The sequence below is a fragment of the Anarhichas minor genome, unplaced genomic scaffold (genome assembly GCF_050575085.1).
Source record: "Anarhichas minor isolate MPS153535 unplaced genomic scaffold, ASM5057508v1 ptg000012l, whole genome shotgun sequence".
NCBI classification, from domain to species: Eukaryota; Metazoa; Chordata; class Actinopteri; order Perciformes; family Anarhichadidae; genus Anarhichas; species Anarhichas minor.
The window spans coordinates 6,726,664-6,747,826 of NW_027466458.1; the positions used below are offsets into that span (position 1 = coordinate 6,726,664).

The 21,163-nt window shown below is 44.4% G+C and overlaps 4 protein-coding genes across 6 annotated transcripts; 2 read left to right on the forward strand and 2 right to left on the reverse strand.

The window, feature by feature from the left end:
- Positions 1 to 260: 260 nt before the first annotated feature.
- tk1 (thymidine kinase 1, soluble) lies at positions 261 to 3,752 on the reverse strand. Its single transcript, XM_076090539.1, has 7 exons — positions 2,907 to 3,752; positions 2,706 to 2,737; positions 2,181 to 2,294; positions 1,686 to 1,779; positions 1,479 to 1,568; positions 1,081 to 1,200; positions 261 to 828 (listed from the first exon to the last, which is right to left on the reverse strand). Exons 1-7 carry the CDS (start codon positions 2,970 to 2,972, stop codon positions 649 to 651), a joined length of 696 nt encoding a protein of 231 aa, XP_075946654.1. The 5' UTR covers positions 2,973 to 3,752; the 3' UTR covers positions 261 to 648.
- On the forward strand, positions 3,300 to 6,930 carry afmid (arylformamidase). 2 transcript variants are annotated; one of them, XM_076090536.1, is made up of 11 exons: positions 3,300 to 3,572; positions 3,904 to 3,994; positions 4,829 to 4,933; positions 5,052 to 5,100; positions 5,188 to 5,273; positions 5,379 to 5,451; positions 5,600 to 5,697; positions 5,829 to 5,907; positions 6,062 to 6,197; positions 6,360 to 6,464; positions 6,758 to 6,930. In XM_076090536.1, the coding sequence occupies exons 1-11, from the start codon at positions 3,543 to 3,545 to the stop codon at positions 6,785 to 6,787; spliced, it is 882 nt and encodes a 293-aa protein (XP_075946651.1). In that variant the 5' UTR covers positions 3,300 to 3,542; the 3' UTR covers positions 6,788 to 6,930. The 2 variants fall into 2 exon arrangements, with proteins under 2 accessions (XP_075946651.1, XP_075946652.1); XM_076090537.1 differs by having other exon boundaries at positions 3,305 to 3,572; positions 3,835 to 3,994.
- Positions 6,929 to 20,836, reverse strand: ogal (O-GlcNAcase like). 2 transcript variants are annotated; one of them, XM_076090534.1, is made up of 17 exons: positions 20,468 to 20,836; positions 20,285 to 20,336; positions 19,654 to 19,751; positions 19,116 to 19,246; positions 18,630 to 18,801; positions 18,328 to 18,426; positions 18,095 to 18,234; positions 17,868 to 18,012; positions 17,253 to 17,351; positions 16,899 to 17,143; positions 16,628 to 16,802; positions 16,412 to 16,497; positions 16,185 to 16,277; positions 16,022 to 16,113; positions 15,822 to 15,942; positions 15,592 to 15,721; positions 6,929 to 15,250 (listed from the first exon to the last, which is right to left on the reverse strand). In XM_076090534.1, exons 1-17 carry the CDS (start codon positions 20,538 to 20,540, stop codon positions 15,114 to 15,116), a joined length of 2,088 nt encoding a protein of 695 aa, XP_075946649.1. In that variant the 5' UTR covers positions 20,541 to 20,836; the 3' UTR covers positions 6,929 to 15,113. The 2 variants fall into 2 exon arrangements, with proteins under 2 accessions (XP_075946649.1, XP_075946648.1); XM_076090533.1 differs by having other exon boundaries at positions 16,899 to 17,161.
- On the forward strand, positions 8,926 to 14,776 carry cant1b (calcium activated nucleotidase 1b). Its single transcript, XM_076090535.1, has 5 exons — positions 8,926 to 9,077; positions 12,277 to 12,873; positions 12,959 to 13,099; positions 13,362 to 13,565; positions 13,848 to 14,776. The coding sequence occupies exons 2-5, from the start codon at positions 12,336 to 12,338 to the stop codon at positions 14,216 to 14,218; spliced, it is 1,254 nt and encodes a 417-aa protein (XP_075946650.1). The 5' UTR covers positions 8,926 to 9,077; positions 12,277 to 12,335; the 3' UTR covers positions 14,219 to 14,776.
- Positions 20,837 to 21,163: the final 327 nt, after the last annotated feature.

Genomic DNA, 21,163 nt, shown 5'->3' on the forward strand with positions numbered 1-21,163 from the left:
TGCACTGCAGTATTACATTGTAGCGATGATATACTTTTTCCATTCCAGCCTCAGAGCCTGCCAGGATTTAAACAGGTTATTTTGGTCCTCTGTCGCATGTGAGGGCATTCAGTTACGTATCGCAGTTAAGTGTGCGAGAGTTAAAAACATACTGTACGCTTTAAAATGGGGGAAAAGGATAATCTCCCAACTGTTATGATATAATGTACACTTTAATTCAAACTCCTGCTGACCTGACAAACATGACTCAACCTTCCACAAAAGGTTTTCTTCTTTATAAATATAACCAGAATATACAATTATACAAACATAATTAAAAACCTTACATTTGACAGGGTACTGCTACAGTTCTCCAGGGTTGTTAAGTGCCCCGTCAAGTAAAAACATTTTTAATACATTACACCTATGTGTATTAGACACCAAATAAAGAACACATACAAACACTAAGGAAGTTAATTGGGCTGATCAAATCCAACTTGTTAGCAGAAACTTTAAAGTACTTAAAATGTCATGAAGCAAAAGTTAATGTCAAATAAAAATCCATTTTCCAACCAATGCTCGTGCACAAAAACCAACCAAAAAAAACCACCATTAGATCTCTGGATTTATACTCTCCGCCAATTCAGGCAACAAGTCTTATTTTTGTGTTCAGAGATGGAGAGAAGAGAAAGGCTTCCTAGGAATCGCTGACTCCACGAGTTTCCCCGAGAGGATGTGTTGTGGAGTTTCGTTCCTGAATGGAGCGCTGTTCTCTTTCTCCGCCATCAGACCTCCGTAACACTTTCTACACACCGCCTGATACTTGTCCGCTCCACCAATCACTTCCACCTGTGGCACAGAGAAACAACAGTCGACAGGGTCACAAGAGTTTGATCAAAGAAAAGAAAGGTTCACTACCCACTCTATAATTAAAGATGGCTGACAGACACAACATAACAATAATATTCTGAATGATCAGAACAACATATTTGGTAAAACTATCTTGTTATAACATAATTAAGGCGTAAAGAGAGATTGGAAGTCATTTGTTTATGTTTATGGCTAACTCATTGAAGACTGTTCTTGGGATTGCCTCCTCACCTCCTTCTCCGCTCCTATCCTCTTGGTGTAGGCGGCTTCTTTGTAACACTGCATGCAGACGGCGTGGAGCTTCACGACGCTCTCCGCTAGAGGGACGAGGTTCAGGATGTTTCCAAACGGCTACAAGAACGCACAGGACAGCAGAAAAGCACTAAGTACCACTGAATGGATGGAGGTATAATCACGTTACGAGGACAGAAGAGACGCACTATAGTGAGGAATAATGAGCACGTTGAACTCTCGGTTATAGTGCTTCCTTAATGAGTCTTGTTGCGTCCACAGCCACAGAGGTGCTCTATCTGCCTTAGCAGCATCCACACACTGTCCGTCTGTTAGTACGGACCGTGAGTGTTTGTCAGTATCACAGTGACATGTGGAGACAAAACACAAACACTCACTTTTCTCTGGAAGGTTCCATCCAAAGCAGCTACAATGATCGTCTTCCCTAAATTGGCCATCTCCTCACAAAACTCCACGATGTCTGGAAACTACAACAACAGTTAGAGCGGGATTTGTCCCGAGTAACACATTCTGGTCTCTACGGAAGTGAACAGTAACGGTTTTAGGGTGAAGAAGAGGAAAATAAACAGAATATGTAGACTTACAAACTGCCCTTCGTCGATTCCAATGACGCAGACTTGCGCTGCCAGATGCCGCATTTCTTTCAGACAGCTTGCGGGTACAGCTTCCATTGTGTGTCTAAAAGATGGACAAGATGGAGGGGGAAAACTTGAAGATGTCACATTTTTCGTTTGCCATCTCTATTTCACTTTCTAGTGTGATATGTGCATCCATCCATTATCTTCAACAGCTCATCTTCAGGGTCACAGGGGGGGGGGGGGGGGGGGGGGCTGCAGCTGACCCCAGCTGACATTGGGCGAAGGCAGGGTTCACCCTGGACAAGTCACCAGACCATTGCAGGGCAAACACACAGAGACAGACAACCAGTCACGATCACATTCACACCTACGGGCAAATTAGAGTCATCAATTAACCTAAGCTGTCTTTGAACTGTGGGCAGAAGCCGTAGAACCCACGTTGACACGGGGAGAACATGCAAACTACACATATAACACAGTAAATGCAAACAGGGGACTTACTCGTCATGTGTGGCCATGCCTGTGTCAGAATAACGCGTGTCTTTGGCATATTTGATCACCAAGCACTGGTACTGGGCTATCTGGAACCGGCGCACTCTTCTCATCAGTTCAGTGCTGCAGGTTAAGAGGAAATATATAAATTGAATTAATATCAGTAAAAAACAAACATTTATTTTATTCATTAAAAGACAATAGTGAGATGAATGACAGAGCCTCTTGAACACCAACAATACCTTAAGCATGAGATAATAAATACTGCGATATTGCTTAGTATAATGTGCAACATCAGTAAAATATGGTCATACAATGAGTTAACTTACAAAGCATAACGTTACTGTATAGTAACTGTACATATGACATGTATTCTGTGGGAGATGGGTAAACAATGGACGAGATTTGGCGGGATGTTGAAGTCTGGGCGGAATATTGTTTTTCCTGCGTAATGTAATTATTAACAGTGGATATGAATAACAACAGCTAGCTTCACCTGCAGCGAGACCTGCTGTTTGTGAATGAAAAACTCACCTTTTGCCTGAAAACATCGGTCCAAAGATGACCTGCCGACAGACAGAGAGGAAGTAGATAAACGTTTAACGAGTCAATGACATGGTATTCTTTAAAAAAAAAAGGCACCTAACGTGATCCACTATCGTGTCCTGCTCGTCTTAGTTTGTTGATAGTACGATATGATAGAGACATAAACCTTCAGATCAATCAGACACGAACCTGAATTTGTCCGCGTGCTTTTCTCGGGGAATTTGGCAGAACTCTCGGAAAACCCACACAGTCCATTCTGACTCAAAGACGCTATAAATAATAATTAAAAAACAGTTCAATAAATAAGAAATATATCACTAATTCAATCCCAGAGGAGAAGTTGTCCTGAATCCAAACGTTGAAAAAGCGCGCCGGCGGTTGTGCGCGTTTTTATGTCACATTCAACCAATGAACGTAGAGTCACGTGACTGTTTTAACCAACCAGCGCCCTCAGAGATGTGACGGTACAGAACGCAGGCGCAACGTCTGACCAATCAGAAATTGGCTATTTACTGAGGCAACGCTGAACAATATGCCAAGAATAATGTAAAGTTTTACAGTTAAATAAAGCAGAAACGCACTGGCACACAGCTGACACACACAATATTATACTTATATAATTCAATATCATCGACAAACAGCCTGTAATTATATCAGCCGTTTTACATCAGCTGTGCTCTGCAGAGAGCAGCTGGTCAGTCAGAGACAGACGTGCGTACTTTAGGTTATTAGTCTAAAGTCCAGAAGTCTCTCAGCTGCGCACATGTGGATCGGATTCTTCTGACAGCAGACGTTCAGCGAATTAAGTCACTACCACAGATACAAATGATGCACTGGACTAAAATGAAGAAAGATGTAAGAGTTCTGACTTTAAGTGCTTTTTCTTTTCTTCTCTGCAAGCATTCTGAGATTGTTGGCTGTAAGGTTGACAGGATTGTTGTAATTTGTATCTTACTGTGAGTTAAGCATATACTTTGACTTTTTGAAATAATAATATTCTATAGTTCCTGTTTTTACAACCGATGAATGAAGTTGCATTAAAAGCTTGACGGCCTCAGTAAAGGGGGTAAATAACAGCAGGGGGGGCGCTGTTCCCCATGTTTACACCGTTCATCAGCGGCTCATGGTGGTCGGTGTCTCGGCTCTCATGGCCGCCCAGCTGACCAGCAGTCTCTCCGTGTGACAGGAGCTCGACAGGCAGTATTCACCCAGGCGGTGGTCGCACAGGATGTCGGCAGACGACGTGATCATGGCTCACGTGAAGGCTTTAAAGGAAGGTCGGTCTGTTTTAAAGCTAACATGCTAATTCGCAACAATGAACAGAAATCCGGTCGGGTCGCATTGTGCAGCCCGAGATGGATAGTCGACATGTTTTTCTAAAGATATTTTGACTTCGAAAACGCAAGCTGCTTTAATATATTTCAATAAGTCTAAAATGTCTAATAGTAATCGGTATTCTGGATGAGTTTTGTTAAGATTTCTAAAAGAACTTCAGAGTGTAAGAAATAAAACAACAAAAAATCCATCTAGGCTACATGGGCCACACAGAATTACCTAATTGGGACATTGAATTGAATTTGGTGAGCATACTGTGCCAGGTTTTGTAGCCAGAGCTAAACAAAAGAAGGGAAAATTGGAAATGAGTGTCTCTAAATTCAGTTGCCCCTCACTGATCTACAGAATTTGGACTAAATCTTGTATAAATATGCTTCTCCACAATGGGAAACTTGATTATGAATGAATGGTATAAACAATTTCCATTTGATACCTTTTTATTAGAGAGCCAACAGCAGGGAAATGACAGGAAGCGAGCGGTGAGAGAGATGAGCCATGCAACAAAGGTCAATCTGGGTTGTTACCGTTCACGATCAGTGCCTCAACCCACGGGCCTCCCGTGACAAACTGGGACAACTAATGGGAATGTCTGCTTCCGTCTAAACCAGTGAATTAGACACAAAATCAGGAATTCATCACATTGATGCTAAAATCCAATATAGCTCACAATACTGAGCAGCATTGTCCACAATGACCTAATACACCCAGAGATGTCAATGGTACACATTGTCTCCCTGTATGTGTGGTCACGTTGTATACCCCTCATGTGTGTCCAGGGACGGAGCGTGCCCGTGGTCTGGCTCAAACGTTGCTCAACGTGCCATACGGAGAGGGAGATGGAGAGAAACTGGATGTCTACATACCCCGCACCAACTCTTTGGGTACTGACATGTGTGACTGTTAACAACACCACCCCACCACCCCCCCATTGGCATGCTTCAAATAGCAGAAGCTTAGATAATGCGTGCGGATTAACGGGCCTGATTCCCTCTGTTTCAGATGTCCCCCTTGTTATTTACCTACATGGAGGCTACTGGCAGTTCCTCAGGTACGGTGTTGTGTTCTCGTCTGCATTGCAGATTTAAATGTCTTCCTCAGGTTTGTCCCGTTGTTGATGCTTTGTGCTCATATACAGCAAGGAGGAGTCAGGATTCATGGCTGTTCCTCTCGTTGACAAAGGTGTAGTGGTGGTTGCCGTCGATTATGACATCGCCCCCAAAGGTAGAGTCTCTTCATTTCAGATAAGATTGTTTCTCTTCCTGGGAAAAAAGATTGTTTTATGAAGATGAGCTGGGAATGTCAGCGCTCTGCCTGTGCCCCTTTCAGGCAGCATGGACCTGATGGTGTCTCAAGTACGCAGGAGTGTCGTGTCTGTTGTCCAGCAGTATTCTCACATCAGGTACCCATGCTTGTTTTCTGACCCGTTATTAATTCAAGCATTACATTAAAATGCATTTTGAAATGTTCCCTCTCGCCCAGAAAGAGATAAAATGCCATGATCACGGTCATCTCAGTTTGTCTTTTCTAAACTCTGATCCCTCCTTCAGTGGTCTGTACCTGTGTGGCCACTCTGCTGGGGCTCACCTGGCTGCAATGGTCCTCTCCACTGACTGGTCGCAATACAGCGTCACTCCTCAGATCAAAGGTAAGGTCCATCAGGTGAAACGGGACGAGTGATGGAGGCGACTGACAAACAGAAATGCAAAGGTTGAGACACAAATACTGCACAGCTGATATAGTTTTGTCTTTGTTGTTGTTCCTCCGACTGTCTAACAGGTGCTTTCCTCGTTAGTGGCATATATGACCTCCTGCCCATCCTGTCCACCTACGTCAACGAGCCTTTGAAGATGACAGAGTACGTTCCTTACCGCACTGTGACGTAGAGAGCACTGTGTGTGAGGGTGTTGTGATTGTCTCTGTGGAGGAGAACTGTGCATGTAAAGCTCGTTGTGCGTGTCGTACCACTCCGTATTTGACTCCTCTCTCCTCCGGGTGTCTCCTGTTTGCAGGGAGGTGGCGGTGAGGAACAGCCCCAGCAAACTGGTCCCTCAGCTCAAACTCTCCTCCTCCAGCTGCCACATCATCGTGGCCGTCGCTGAGAACGACTCGCCCGAGTTTCGCAAGCAGTCGGAAGAATACTACAAAGTCAGTGCTGCTGAGCGTGAACACTGTTTTGATTAGAGTATCCATCCGTCCATGATCTTAAACCGCTTATCCTGGACATCGCCGGGCTTGATTAGAGTATGATGGGACTTGTTTATTATAGCTACCTCTAATAATAAAGTTTATTATTTTCTGGCTTTAAAGACTTTAGAGGCGTCAGGACTCAATGTGACCAAGGAGGATGTGGCGGACACCGACCACTTCAATATCATTGAGCAGCTGGTAGATGGGGAGTATCACCTAACAAAGGTACACACGTTCACTAAACTAAAGCACTGATTGAGGTTGATATCATTCTCCAGTCTTTTTGTCTGACCAATAGCGATACAATATTAATGTAAGCCCTGTAACTGTGCAGCATAGTAGTCTTAAACCTGCTACCGTCAGCCTCCCTTTCATCATCCAACCCATCTTTACTAGCTATCCACAATATTCAGCATACATTTATTGACTGTAGTATGTTTTTTATAATCTTTAAGGTTGTTTTATGTTTTATGGGAGGCACTTAAACCAGTTTTTTAAATTCCTTTTTTCCTCTGTAGCTTCTCTTGAAGACGATGGGGAAGAGCTAAGGCGGCGGTCTTTATTCCATCACCTAATATCAACGTACCTCTGTATCAGCATTTTTGTGGAATATTTCTTATGACTAGTCGGGAGAAGAAAGTTGACGTTTTCTATCAATATAAAGTAAAACAGAGTTTTGATGAACGATCAAGGTTTGTAAAGTCAATTTATTTGCTTGCAAGCAAAGAGAACAGTCTCACAGACACATTGCAGTGATCTGTATGAGTGCTCTGCATAACACTCACAATGCATGGACATTTATACTCAGACAGCTTCCTGTTATCTGCTTTAGCTAACAAGAATACACAAAGAACACAGTTAAAGGCAGGTCATCCTTCGAGCCTTAGTATACTTCATTTAAGACAGTCAGGAAGATGCTTTATCTCCTGTTTGCAAATCCCTTTGTTCACAGTTTGCTTTACAATAATCAGTTTAAACTCACAACAGATGCTTCCTTTGAAGCCACTGTGACATCGTTAAAATGACCATTGCAGAGACAGAATAGACATTCTTTACCCTCACACATCATATCTGCATGCAAAGGTTTACGCCTTTACAACTTCAGATAACGCGTCACAAAGGAAGTCAAAAGTATTTCAAACAGAGGATCTCTGTTAATCAAGGCCTCTCTGTGTCTCTGTCTTACGAAGAAGAAAGAAACAGTGCACAATGATAACAGATAACAAGACACCTGGATACTAAACTAATTAAAGTAATCTACTGAAACTACAGTTTGGTGTCTGCTCTTTTAGGACTTACATTCTTTAAACCTTCACATGAGACTATGACATATTTTCCCATTACAGCATTCACCTCTTAACAGAGTCATCGTGCACCGACACTGATAATATATGCATTATTTCAGGTTTGTACAAGGTCAATGTACAATGTCTATCATCTTGATTCATCAGTAATCAGGTGGCATGGATTGTTTCGAACATCTTGGTTACTGTGTCATTTGTTATACACAGTTGTTCATTGTAGATACTGTCAGAAAAACATTGCGTGCCTAAAGCAGAGTCACTTCAAGGAGGGTGATTGTAGCAAATGATACTGCTGTAAACAGATTATTTAACGACCATTGTGCACAATGTTATCATCAGGAAGGACTGTTCCACCGGCACACTAGGAGCTGTAGAGTTGATACGTAGTTTAGACATATTTCCAGTTTTGTAAAAGGGTGAGTCTGTTTGTTTTGTGATTTTCTGAAATGCAACTTAAAGTTCATCGGTAGGACATGAATAGGAGCTCATGTCAAGACTACTGACATCATACCGAGTTAATGTAGGTTTTTATTGTAACCTACACAATGCTGACATCTCGCCCAGGACACTTTAATGGACACTATATATTTGCACCTAATAGTTGATTACTGATATTTAAGTACACATATTTTAAACAAACAGACGTGACTAAATTTACCGATGCACTTGTTACTGCGCTCATTCTAGCATCTTAAATAATTGGTTACATTATTGTTAACACAAAGTGTTGTATTAATCATTACTGTAGATTATAAAGAGAATCATCACAATAAATATTTATATTTGAGAATTCCTGTGGAGGCAGTTGTTTGTGTATGCGTGTAAGTAGATGATATTTGCTGCAATTTGATTGTCTTGTCTTTGAAGCAACTAGTTGCACGTTATAATGCTCTCAAAAGTATAAAATATGTACTCTGTCTTATTTTAGCATTAGTTCCACACCTGTCGTATCCATATTTATGGTAATTTGATTAATGAAAGTTTATTAGGGAATTAGGGAACAACTTAAGTACACTATTATGCTGAGGCTGGTCCTGCATTATTGATCTTGTGGCCCTGTCTCAAAATCTAGTTTTAAGACCTTTTATTATAGTATAAACTGAACTCACAGGGCTGCTTATTACCAAATAAAGCTGTATCCAGTCAAAATTACACAGAACCCAGGCCGACACAGTATTATCAGAGGAGGGCTGGTTGGTTTCTGGGCAAATAAGTTGCCTTTTAGTTGCCAGTTTATTAGCTGCCTATGTTGCTAAAACTAATGCAATTTGAACACAACAGCCTGCAGTAATACCTCCCTGAAGGTTATGATGTTCAGTGTTAGTTGACATTCTGAAAGGTGTCCGTTCAACTTTAGGTCATTTACATAAATAAGGGTATATATGATACATAGATCATCACGGGGTTTGACAGTGTGGTGAGTTGAACATTCACGACATCAGTTCAGTGTCCAGTCTCCAGGCAGGAGGAGCTAATCGCCGAACAGTCTAACAAACATGGCCAACTGGTCGGACTCGAAGACCCTGTGCACCAGGTAAGGTTTTAAAAGTCACTAAATGACGACCCGACACATCTTAACTCCGTCCGGCCGCTTCAGTCCGGTGCCTCAGCTCGTCGGTAACACTAACGATAACACGGAGGTGCACGCTAGCGAGCTCTCGCTGCTAGCCGACGTTAGCTTCACGGCTAGCGCTTTTAAATGGAACCGTTGTGTCTCCAACTCTTGCATAAGCACGTGTTTGTCTAACTATGTACTCAGCGACGTGTCTTTTATTCTGAAGCACGTCGACGTTGGATCCTTTATACTTTAATTTATAATTTCACTGGAATAGATAAAAGCTTAGAGAGTTTGACATTTTGTTCACTTTTGTGGAAGCCGGTCAAAGTTTACAAGCGTCGCTTTACTGACTCGTCGTGTCGCTCTGAACAGGTCGCGTGCAATGAGCCGTTAGGTTAAATTAACTACAATGTTTATTTAGCCATGACGTGACCCTGTTTGTATCTTTAAACCCGTTGTAACGGTATTGGTCAACGGAGAGACACGTGTAGAATACAATACACACACACACACTGAGACAAAGTAGAGCGTCACGTGTCGTCATAACCGTGAAGTCTGTACTAAAATAATCTAACGTTGAGGTCCAGCTCCTAGCATTGTCATGAGCAAACTCCACCCACAGTGGGAGACCAGATGTGGTCGAAAGCTCCAGAAAACAAAAACTAGTAAGTGAGAGTAAAGATTTTTCTTTGGTCAAAATAGATGAGTTGAGTATGAGAGGGGGGGGGGGGGGGGGCGCAAACAACATGTCACATAAATAAATCTGTAACCTGCAACTATTTGGTATGTTTGCTGGATGAACGGGGTTAATGAAATATGGAGAAATGAGGAAATGACACAATTTGTGTTGATTAACAATCTCTCTCTGAACGTACAGTCACACGTCTGAAAGCAGGTTCTGCCCGTTTTGTGATGTTTACATGAAACATCATGGAGAAGCTTAGATGTATTAAATGTATATATTGTGTATCCGACCACACGTATGATCCGTCGAGTCCTTTGCTTTCAAACCTGGTGACCAAACTGTCATGATTCAATGTGCTCACCACCACTACTCATCAGTAATTGCTGACAGGGCCTTATTGTTTCAGACATGTGATACCTTTTTACAAGTTCTTCCTGATTTACTTAGTTGTTAGCATCTTAGTGAAGCCTGCCTTTCTTTCTTCAGTCTACAACAAGGGATCGGGGAACTTGAGACGGTGTAACGGAGAGAAAAGGAGGAGACTCTGCGAGACAGAGATCAGTTATTCATACGGGCCAGAGGGCTGAGGGACGTGGAGTTTATTAACAGCATGGTGGTTACAGCGCGTCCAGGGGAGAAGAGGCGAAGCCAGGGTGAATAGTTGCACTCTTACAGCGTACAGCGAGGCAGTGTTTGGGTCTGTGCTGTGGAGGGATGGGGAATGGGGGGGCCGTGCGTACAATAGTGACAATAAGGGCATTATTTGTTGGCCAAGAGTTTGACGTGTGTATGTTATATAGAGCGTGTTAGTCAAGGAGTATGAACTTGTTTAGAGAGCCGCTGAATAGGCAGAGGGGGAAAGTGATGGTTACCGGCTGTATGGGATGTGACATTATGTAAGTAATACCAAACAAGCTCAACAAACTGCTTTCATATTTGTTCAGAATGTAGTCATTAAAGCAGACCGTTTTCTCCGGCTGATGTCGCTCTTTTGTTGGCGCTGTTGTGACGTTTATTTTGTGTTGCTAAATGATGATTTATCCGTTTAAATTGCTCTGCAGCTTCAGTCCCACCTAGATATTGCTTCAGCACGACCACACGTGTGTCATTTACAGCGCGTTATCCGCCACAGAGCTAACTTTATAATATATTATGCTTCATTCACACATTTCATTCTCAAGCAATCATTCATAATTAGCGGGGCGTGGTTTACTTTTTCAGGAAAATGACGTTGTAAACTGCAGAAATGAATGCCTGTGGGTAATGCGTAGAGAAAGATCTAGTCAACTTAAGCAGTGTTGTTATTGTGTTGGATGGTTAATGTTTCAAGATGACTTTTAAAAGGCGAGATAGAGGCCTGTCAGACGTTATAATATTCTCCAGTTATTATAAATATACAATGATTTAAACGGGGACATGTGACTCCGTGCAAAAGTGTTGACGGAGCTCAACCTATGACTGTGCAGAAAGGTCAAGGGACACCATGGCACTCTTGTTGTCACAAAATAAGCTCACCTCTCGTATTTCAGAGAGGTGAGCTTATTATCTCCTGCACATGGTCAGCAGGCTTCTAGCTTTAGACGAGTTGTTTATGACATGCATGTGTACAAGGCTACCGACAGCAGACTACAACTGCCATGAGACGGGTCAAAAGTACTACACAGCAGAATTATAGAAGTAGATGATCGGGTCAATTTTGTATCTGCGAATTATTTCGCAAATAATTCTCCCAGGAACAGAGAAAGGTGACCTTGGTTGTTAAACTTTTTGACGGTGCATTTTAGCCGATGAGCTTCAGGCATGTCACTGAATCCACAGAGGAACAGGAAGTCCCAAAGGATGTCCTTCACCTCTTCTCGTGATCAATGTAGTTAGTAGACGAGGGCCTAAACAACAGTCGCACTCATTACACGTGTGAACGTGTGCCTCCCTGTAGGTTAGTGAAGTTATACGTGTATTCATTTTAATGAGGTTATTGGAGCTGCTTACAAAACACTGCAGGGAGCCACGAATCCTGTTAAACCGAAAACATAAAAAAACACACAAAACTGAGCTGTTTTTACCCCACACTGCACTAGTGAATGCAGTTTCTGTTTACATACATGTATATTTGGCGATCAGAAGGAAGAAATAATTTGACATTCAGGTCAGAACAGAGCAAGGTTACTTGTACGCGTGTAGTCCTGAGACAGTAGGACATGTCGGCTACCTCCTCAGTATGCAGATTAGAGATTGTGCCCGAATGGGACAACACAGCTCTGTTGTGAACAAAGAACAAGAGGAACAACATTCTATTTTCCCAACATGTTTCCTCCTCCCCCGTGTTCATTCCTTCATCTTCCCTTGCTATTGTTTTCAGTGTTTTTTTATCTGAACTGTATATAGATTTGAAATTAATGATACATAAAGAATTTAATGGAAGTATAGATATATACATTGTACCACATCCTTGATCATGGCTCTAATGTGCCTCTCTATGCTCAACCCCAGGCAATAGTGGTCGTCACCCCAAGTCCAAACCTGACAGCGAGGATGCCGACGACACCTCCATGACCTCCTTTGGTGTCGCCGTCCGAGGCCTCCCCCTGGCCTTGGCGTCCATGACGCAAGCTACCGCCTCAGACTCCCGCTTCCACCCTAAATGGCGGGCAATCACTGTGGCGACCCTGCTGGCTTTAGTGCTCATGTTATACCTGCACCGCACAGTAGGGGACAGAGACACCGCCGCCAGAGGTTACTACCGCAACAGGGTTGACGGTTTGCAAATGCACAGCGAGGGCGAGGATGGCATCTTCCAAGAGACGAACAGGCAAAATCCGAGAAGCCCCTCACGCCACCAGAGGAGGGGGAAACCGTACAATGACACTTACCCGTTAAGTCCGCCGGAGAAGACCAAGCACGGCATCCGCTACCGTGTCGGTGTGATCGCAGATCTGGACACGGCGTCGCGTAGCTCGAAGGACCAGACGTGGTTCAGCTACATGAAGAGAGGTCACCTGACCGTTTCAGACAGCGCGGACAGACTGGAGGTGGAGTGGGATGCTGAGACGGTCACACTGGAGAGTCATCTGGCTGAGAAAGGACGAGGTGAAGAGACAGGGACACACACAGACTGATCTACACTCACTACGTTTGTGTTCTCACATCAGTATGTTGGTTTGTTTGACTGCAGGTATGGAGCTGTCTGAGCTGGTGGCGTTCAACGGTCACCTGTACAGCGTGGACGACCGTACGGGCGTGGTGTACAGGATCGAAGGCAACCAGGCCGTCCCCTGGGTTATACTACCCGACGGGGACGGCTCAGTCTCCAAAGGTCAGTCCCCAAAAGAAGTCGTACGTCGATCCACTGAGTACATGTAGGTCTCAAACAAACTCGTAAGGAACATTCTGGTTTCCTCTAACAGCAGGTTTTAAAAAATGTAGTCCGAATACAACCAATGCAGCCTGTCTTAGATTGTTTAAATGTGTGTCGTGCACTATATTTCAGAAAAAACAGAAACAGCTTTGGAAAGGCTGGCGGCCATTTTAAGATATTCACATACCGTCTCACAAATCAGTCCTCGTTTCGTGTGCAGGATTCAAGGCAGAGTGGCTGGCAGTGAAAGATGAGCAACTGTATGTTGGCGGCCTGGGCAAAGAGTGGACCACGACGTCCGGAGAGGTCGTCAACAACCACCCCGAGTGGGTGAAAGTTGTCGGCTACCGCGGCGACGTGCAGCATGAGAACTGGGTACCGTACTACAACGCCCTGCGGAGCGCAACGGGGATACAACCACCAGGTTCTTCTTCTTCATAGCCCTGTCCACATACAGCCATTAGGGCAGTGGTATCACACATGAGTGGAACCAAGGGAATAGTTTGGGTTTCAGATGTCAAAGGTTCCTTAATCTAAAAATAAATGAATAAAACCTGCTCACCGACGCAGATGAGCAAATAAAACATTGTATAAACTCGGCTATTATCTGGATTTTGAGTGAGGACACTTAAGAGATTTTAGTTTGTCACCCAAATACAACTTAATAATTCCTCCCACTCTTCCTTCTATTTCCCGTGTTCTCTAGGCTACCTCATCCATGAATCGGCAGCGTGGAGTGAGCGTCTCCAGCGCTGGTTCTTCCTCCCTCGCCGCGCCAGTCACGAGCACTACGAAGAGACCGCGGACGAGCGGCGTGCCACCAACCTCCTCCTGTCCTGCCCCGCGGACTTCAGCTACACGACGGTGCGGCACGTCGGCCCGCTCGACCCGACCCACGGCTTCTCCTCGTTCAAATTTGTTCCTGACACGGACGATCAGATCGTCGTGGCCCTGAAGTCGGAGGAGGACGCAGGCCGGATTGCCACCTACATCATTGCGTTCACGCTAGACGGTCGGGTGCTGATGCCCGAGACAAAGATAGGGAACGTGAAGTTTGAAGGACTGGAGTTCATTTGAGACGGACAGCGAAGATTAAGAAGCGGACTGTATACTTGCAACACTTGTTTTCAGTCCTTAGTGTTACATTCCCCTCTCCGTTCTACTGTGCAATAATGTGGTATGACCCAAAAGTATATATTTCATGATTATATATTATAATAATATTGTATGATAATTGAGAGGAACAATGGTAGGTAGAGGAGAAGACCGTTTGGGCCTCTCGTCTGTGACCAGCCACACAGAAGGTCTCCACCTTATGAGATCTTTTAATGCTTTTATAATAAGACACCACTGACATTCTAGAGGAGTCTGGGTAAATGACTATGAATGAGTAGCCGTCAGTTTATCAAACAGCAGGTAATGTGGATCTCTTCTCCTCTGCTGGTCAGACACTCAGGATTCAATATTTTTAAGGAATGTCCTTAAATAACTTGAAATATTAAACTCACCCATCACTTTGTTTTTATCTTTACTCTGTTATAAACACCAGCTACTTTATTTAAACGGAAACCATTCATAAGTTAATTTTGTATCCTTTCAAAATGCAAATAATAAAAACATGTTCTCTTGTTTCAATGTTTTGACATCTTGTTTTTAATGTGCAACATTTGTATTGTGCTGCGTTAAAAAAAACTCATTTATCAAAAACATGAATCACGTTCCGTTTAAAAATGTCGTATTACACTTCATCATTATTCTGTACTTTATCGCACACATTTCATGAAGCATTTCATTGACTCGTGTAACTTTGCAGGAGGACAATGATGATAACTTCTAAATGATACAAATAACGATATTAACTGATCAAAAACTACGACGGATTCCAGTTTGACGAGCTGCACAGAAAGCAATTATTCTCAGTTTCATCACAAAACATCTCAAACCTGAGGAAGATTCTTGCGACTCATCTGGTTTACAAGCTTGTTCCCATGGCGAAGATGTCTTCGGGTAGCCCGGGTATTTGTACGGGCTTGAAGGAGCCCAGTTTAGCGTAGAAGTCGTGCATCCTCCGATCGTTCTGCCTCAACTCACAGAAGACTCCTCTGGAACCTTAAAAGATAAGTGATGTAATGTTTATTCTCTGATGTCCTAGAAAAGGATCGATATTGTGTTTTACAATGGAATTGCTAAATATTGGAACAAATTCCTGCGGCATCAGGGATGCTACGCCCTTTAAGAGCAGCGGGTATTAATGCAGACGAGCGGTGCCTCCAGAGTTGGACCTGTACTCGAGCATATATTCTGCTGAATGCTGCTGCTGTGACAATGACTGAACAGCTCCTCCTTGTGGAGAACATGCAGCTTGTTGAACGTTTGTGAAATGGTAGCAGGCCAGTTCCATGAGGCACTTCTCAAAATGATCAAAGGCATTGTGCGAGGCGTTGACCTACCACTGCTCCTGATGGAGGACAACAGCCGACCAATCATGCGCTTGGCTGGAGAGGGATCGGTGACCCGGGGCAGCACTTGTACGGTAACCAGGGAGGGGAAGTCCTTGAACACTGATTCACTTACTGCCCTCTAGAGGTATGAGATCAAATATAATACAAAATAAATAAATAAATGCATTTGATTTTCCTCTTGTATTCTAAAAAAACAACTGGCTGTTGCATTTGATCACCTGAATCTTGGTTGCGGCTGGTTTGGCGTCGGTGAGTGCCAGGGCGTAACCACACACCCCGATCTCATCCTCCAGGACGAGAGCACACTGAGGGGAAGGGGAGATCTCCCCTGCTGACAGGCTGCGGGGGGCCAGAGGGAACGTTAAGACAGAAGAAGAAAAGCACGAACACTCTGGAGAGAAACTCGACTCTTTCTTACCCGTCACAGAGAAGTGGAGGCTGCATCATCATCACGGGGACTTTGCTCTCTCCTGCACTCTGCATCTCCCTGGAAATCCTTTGCACCTCCAGCTAGTACAGAAAACAAAACTGTAACGTCAATGCTAAATAAAAAATTAATTTAAAAAAGCTGGCATCCTCACCTTGTCCTCAGTGCAGTACTCCCGTATGCTGTAAACCGCCGTCGTGGGAGGATGTCTGAACAGGTCCCTGTTTCCGTGGCAAGGCAGCATTCTCTGCAAGTACAAACAAACAGTTTACATGCATGTGGACCTACACTGGAAAAGAGATTCACTAGATGTCCTTTTAATGACACATTCTAAACTAAGTGGTCAAATAAGTCAATGTCTTGAGACACTGTTTAAGTTACCTGGAACTCTCCAGAGAGGCCTCCTCTGAAGCCCCAGGGTTCAGGATCCTCGCTCATCGGCTTGGCTGAGGGTCCACTCTCCCCTCCTAAGGACAACACACAACATGATGGCTGACTGTTACGGATTCAACAGCAGCTCCTCCCCCCCGAACACACTGTGTCCCTTACACGCCAGCATGTGTGGTTTAATCGGCATTAAAAGGATTTTTGTCTCACCGAGTGTTTTCACGTAGGCTCGAGCCAGATCGACCCCACTCTTGATGTCACAGATGTAGTTGTAGAGGTCGTACAGAATGCTGCGGTTCGGGGCGTTTGACAGACGATTGAACATCTGCACCACCGCTTCACACATGCCATCAAACTGCTGCGCTCTGGAGCGCCACTCTGCAGTCTAAAACACCAAAAAACAGTGTTTAAGCATGAATTTACAGGATGAGGATAATTATTCACAACATTATCTGCTCTAATCTAAAACACGGAACAATACCTCGTCCGTCTCCGCAGCGGCGGCCCCACTGTGTTTCTTGAGCCAGTCCAGATCCTGCAGCATGGCCCTGGCTGCCGGGCCGTGTTCGTACGGCAGGTGGAAGAGGTCGGACAGCAGCTTCAGGTCATCCAGAGACAGGGGCTCTGCTGTGTAGAGCGGGTTCTCCCCGGGTCCAGGAGCATAGGAGCTCTCTCCCACGTCTGTCTGCATGGGCTCCTCGTCGGACGACTCCTTCTTGAGACGAGCTGGAGGACGACAAGGGCCTGGGAGGATGAGGAGGGCGATGACACACTTTGTTTTTCGGATACCATTAAACAGTTTGTTGTTGAACGTTAAGGGTTCATGACTCTCTACCTCCAGGTTTATCGGTGCTCAGAAACTCCTGCAGCCAGTCAGTGAGGGCCAGGGTCAGGGCTTTCTGGGGGCTGTAGCAGGGGTCCTGCTCCTCGTCGCCTGGTGATGGAGGTCAGAGACAGTGAGTCCACTCTTCAAATATATCATATATTTCAGGCTTCTGCATTTGTTTTATTATCCATCTGATTGTGTCACTATTCTCAGATTTCTGCATTTAATCACCTCTGGACAAACTGTGTTTTATGTCACAAGACGTTTGAATGCAATTAGCAAGTCAGCTCCTAAAGATGAGCTGCGTCAACCGTTTTATAAAGACTTCAAGCAGCCCCTGGTCTCGGTTCAGGTTCACACTCGAGACCTGCATGAGCTAGATGGTATTTTTGACGTATATGGCAAGATCTTATCCATCTTGAGCTTTGGAAAACATGGCCGTAGGGCGGACCATCGCAGCTCCTTCCCCACATTCACTACAAATAGTCACATTGCTGTATTGGCAAAGTAAAAAAAAAAGTCAAATTTGTGCAGGGATACTCTGTGTATGCGCCAAAGCTGATGGATGCAATAAAAAGCAGCACAGAGAGTGTTATTTCATTTAAAGAAAAACTAGACACTCACCCATTTCCACATCCCTCTGTGCTCCGTCAGCGGTCGCTTTGCACCATGTAGCCAAGGTGTGGATGGCCACAAAGTTGAGGTAGAACTCACAGTTTGGATTGGTGAGCACTCCTCCCAGTTTGGGAATCAGCTCAGTGGGACGATCCTAACAGGAGGAGATCATGTTCATTATTTCTGGATGCAGTTCAGACTGGAGCTTATACAGACATCTCAACCTATAAACTGACCTTAAAGGGGCCGAGGAAAGTCCGTTGGGGGTCATAGTCGTTTGCGTGGATATTGTCCCAGATGACTGGTGCCCTCTTCAGCACGGAGGACACCTCTTCTATGGACTCGACGGAGATTTTGTGGGATACCACTTTGGGACCTAAACAACACAAATAGGAGAGAGACAGAGAGCACCTGTGTTATAAATCCTTCTGCGCAGGTTCAGTGAGGTTCTGGGTCAGTGCAGCCTCACCAGTCCACAGTACGTCAATCCCAGGCAGCAGCTTCTCTCCCACCGTGTGCAGGTACGAGGACTGGGACACATTGGGAGTACAGAATGCAGCACAATAATCTGGAGTGACAGGGACAGAACAAGTGTGAATGATGGAAAACAGTGACAAAGAACAGCGTCGTATGTAAAGGTATCACACAGTGTGTACATGCTTAAATCTCTCCAGGCTGTGTTCAAAAGGACGAAATCATTTTTGAAACATTTTACAAAAACAAACTTCTGTGCGCTTTCCCCCCCAGTTTTAGGGAACCCCGCTGCCTGACCTGTAGGACAGAAGAGGAAGGTCTCGGGGTCACCCAGGTGCTGGTACACTGTATTCGTGATGGCCACCTGGGCGTGGGCGAAGGAGCTGAAGGCCTGCTTATCAGCTGGACACATCTCAGTCTCAATGTCATCAAACAGCAAAGAGAAGGACCTGCAGCCAAAGTGCCTCACCTGGGGGACAGAGAGGACAGCTTCAGATCTTACCATCATTGTATTTTTCTAGCTCCTGACGATGTACATTTTCTTTTTGGATAATAAAATTATTCCACCAGGGATTGAACCGACCACCTGCAGCTGTGTCAGCGCTATCGTTTGCCCGTTGACCTACTCTCAGTGTATTAAATGCTTCTATTTTACTGCTGCATGTTTCACATAAAGTAATATGGTGTCCAAACCAATCCCTCAGGGAGCCACAAAGCTACATACAGCTGAGATTAAATCATCTCTCCTGCTCCACCCTTCATCTCTGCATAACAAGTCCTAACCTGATCCAGTTTCCTCTTCAGAGCGGCGACCTCTTTGGGGTTGGAGTAAGTAATGTCCAGGCCAGGAGAGATGGCATAGATGAACTCAACGTCGTGCTGTTTAGCTGCTGATATCAGGGCGATGAGTTGTCCTGGGAATAAGAATAAGAGATGAGACGAACAAACAAATCTGTGACGGACCAAAGTCCACTGTCTGTTTGGACAGGAGTCATCGGAGACATGATGGGTCAAACTTCAAATCCCCACTGCCCTTCAGTACGCAACACTATTGATAAGATGCAAAAGGAGAGGCTCCAAACTGAGCAATTAAACAATGTGTCTCGGGAGATAGTGATGAATCAGAATAGGACTTTGGTATGACACTGATACTAAATGAGAAACAAGTATAGTTTTAAAAGAACCACATCTGCTCTGTCTTTAAGTCTTTTGATTTAGTTGGAGTATCCTGGTACCGACATGTACTACGATGATATTGGCGAGATGATATTTGTGATGTCATTCAATCCCTAACAAGGACATGTGACGGGCTGAAACTCACCTGCCTCCTCTGCAGAGTACAGATCCCTCCAATACATCCTGTGTTTGTAGTCATTCTTCGGGGCGTAAAAGTACGTGTTCAAACCCCACTTCTGCTCTCTGTGAAACCCAACGCCAGCAATCAACAATCTCCTCACATATTACATATCAGCTGCTATGTGATGAGAAAGGGCCGTGAGCACAGTGGATCATTCTGTGTGCGTAAAGGGTCGTGCGAGAAGAAACGAGGCACCAGGAGACAGCACATTCATGTTTGCTAAATATTGTTTGTCCAGTGATGTTAACCTCTCCCCTGTATGCAAGAGAACAGCGTTTTATATTTCTACTAATACATGATTGAATATGACCATTACATTTCTGCATTGTGGCTTATTTAGAGGTATATATAACCTAAAAATTACTATTATCCTGATATGATTGTCATTATGGGGGAGATGATTTTGTTTTAATGATATTACCTGAGGAGGTGTTGATGAAGGTCTAATGACACCATAATAACACCAGTGTGGGCCAACATACTAATAGGAAGCAAATGCCATTTTCAAGACAGGCTCTCTTGTCATGTGACTGTTTGAAAAGTGTATTCAACCCCCACTTTCAGTCGTGTTCCTGCACTTGTTCCTCGCACGCACCTTTTAAACAGCTCCGTTCTCTGCTCCATAGTCCATGGTCGCCCGTAAAAACCTGCATCAAGCAAAGGTCACGTCATGCATCAAATACCAGAAGTCCCGACTGCACTTCTACAAGATATGCATATGTGCTTCTTGATTGAGCTGTGCTCCAGCTGGATCTACACTGCACTCTGGTCTGCTCACCTTCCACCACTCCACTGATGAACCGCTTCGTCCCGGTGTGGGCTCGGCCCTCGGCACTGCCTGGTGTTGACATGATTTACTGTGGATTTGTCGTCTCTTCTTCAGTCTCTTGCTTCCACTTCACCGCTGCTCAGACAGACGCTCCGCGCACTGACACGCCGCTCTTGTCAGTCATAGCTTTTTTTATGCAAGCCTTTAATTTGGTAGGACTTTTATTGCACCTTCCTCTCACGCCTGCGCAGACCCGTCGGTGTTAAGCACCTGGAGCATTGCGCAACATGATGCTAGCATGGTCTAAAGTCTGAAGTTGTAAATGCTGTGAGCGACTAAAACGTAGCTCTTGTTTTGTGTTTACTATAGTTCACCTCAGAATACAGGCGCGTGTTGGCTGAGCGTGCCGTGCGCGAACGTCTTAAAGAGACAGTGTCCCTGTGTCTTAAAGGGCCAGTTCACCTTAAAAACACGAAAGGAGCAGTCAAAAATAACAAGCACTTTGCATTTCATAGCTCTTCAGTAAATATTGAGCTTAGTTTCCATACTGCATGGCACGTCCTCATGATTTCTGTGAGTTTTTCCTTTAGTCACATTATTCAGAGGTATCTGTGACTGATATTCACCAGCAATGTAGGCAATGACTGATTTAAAGCTGCAGCCACAAACAATGTTAAGACTACTAATCAGGACTAGTGTCAGGTT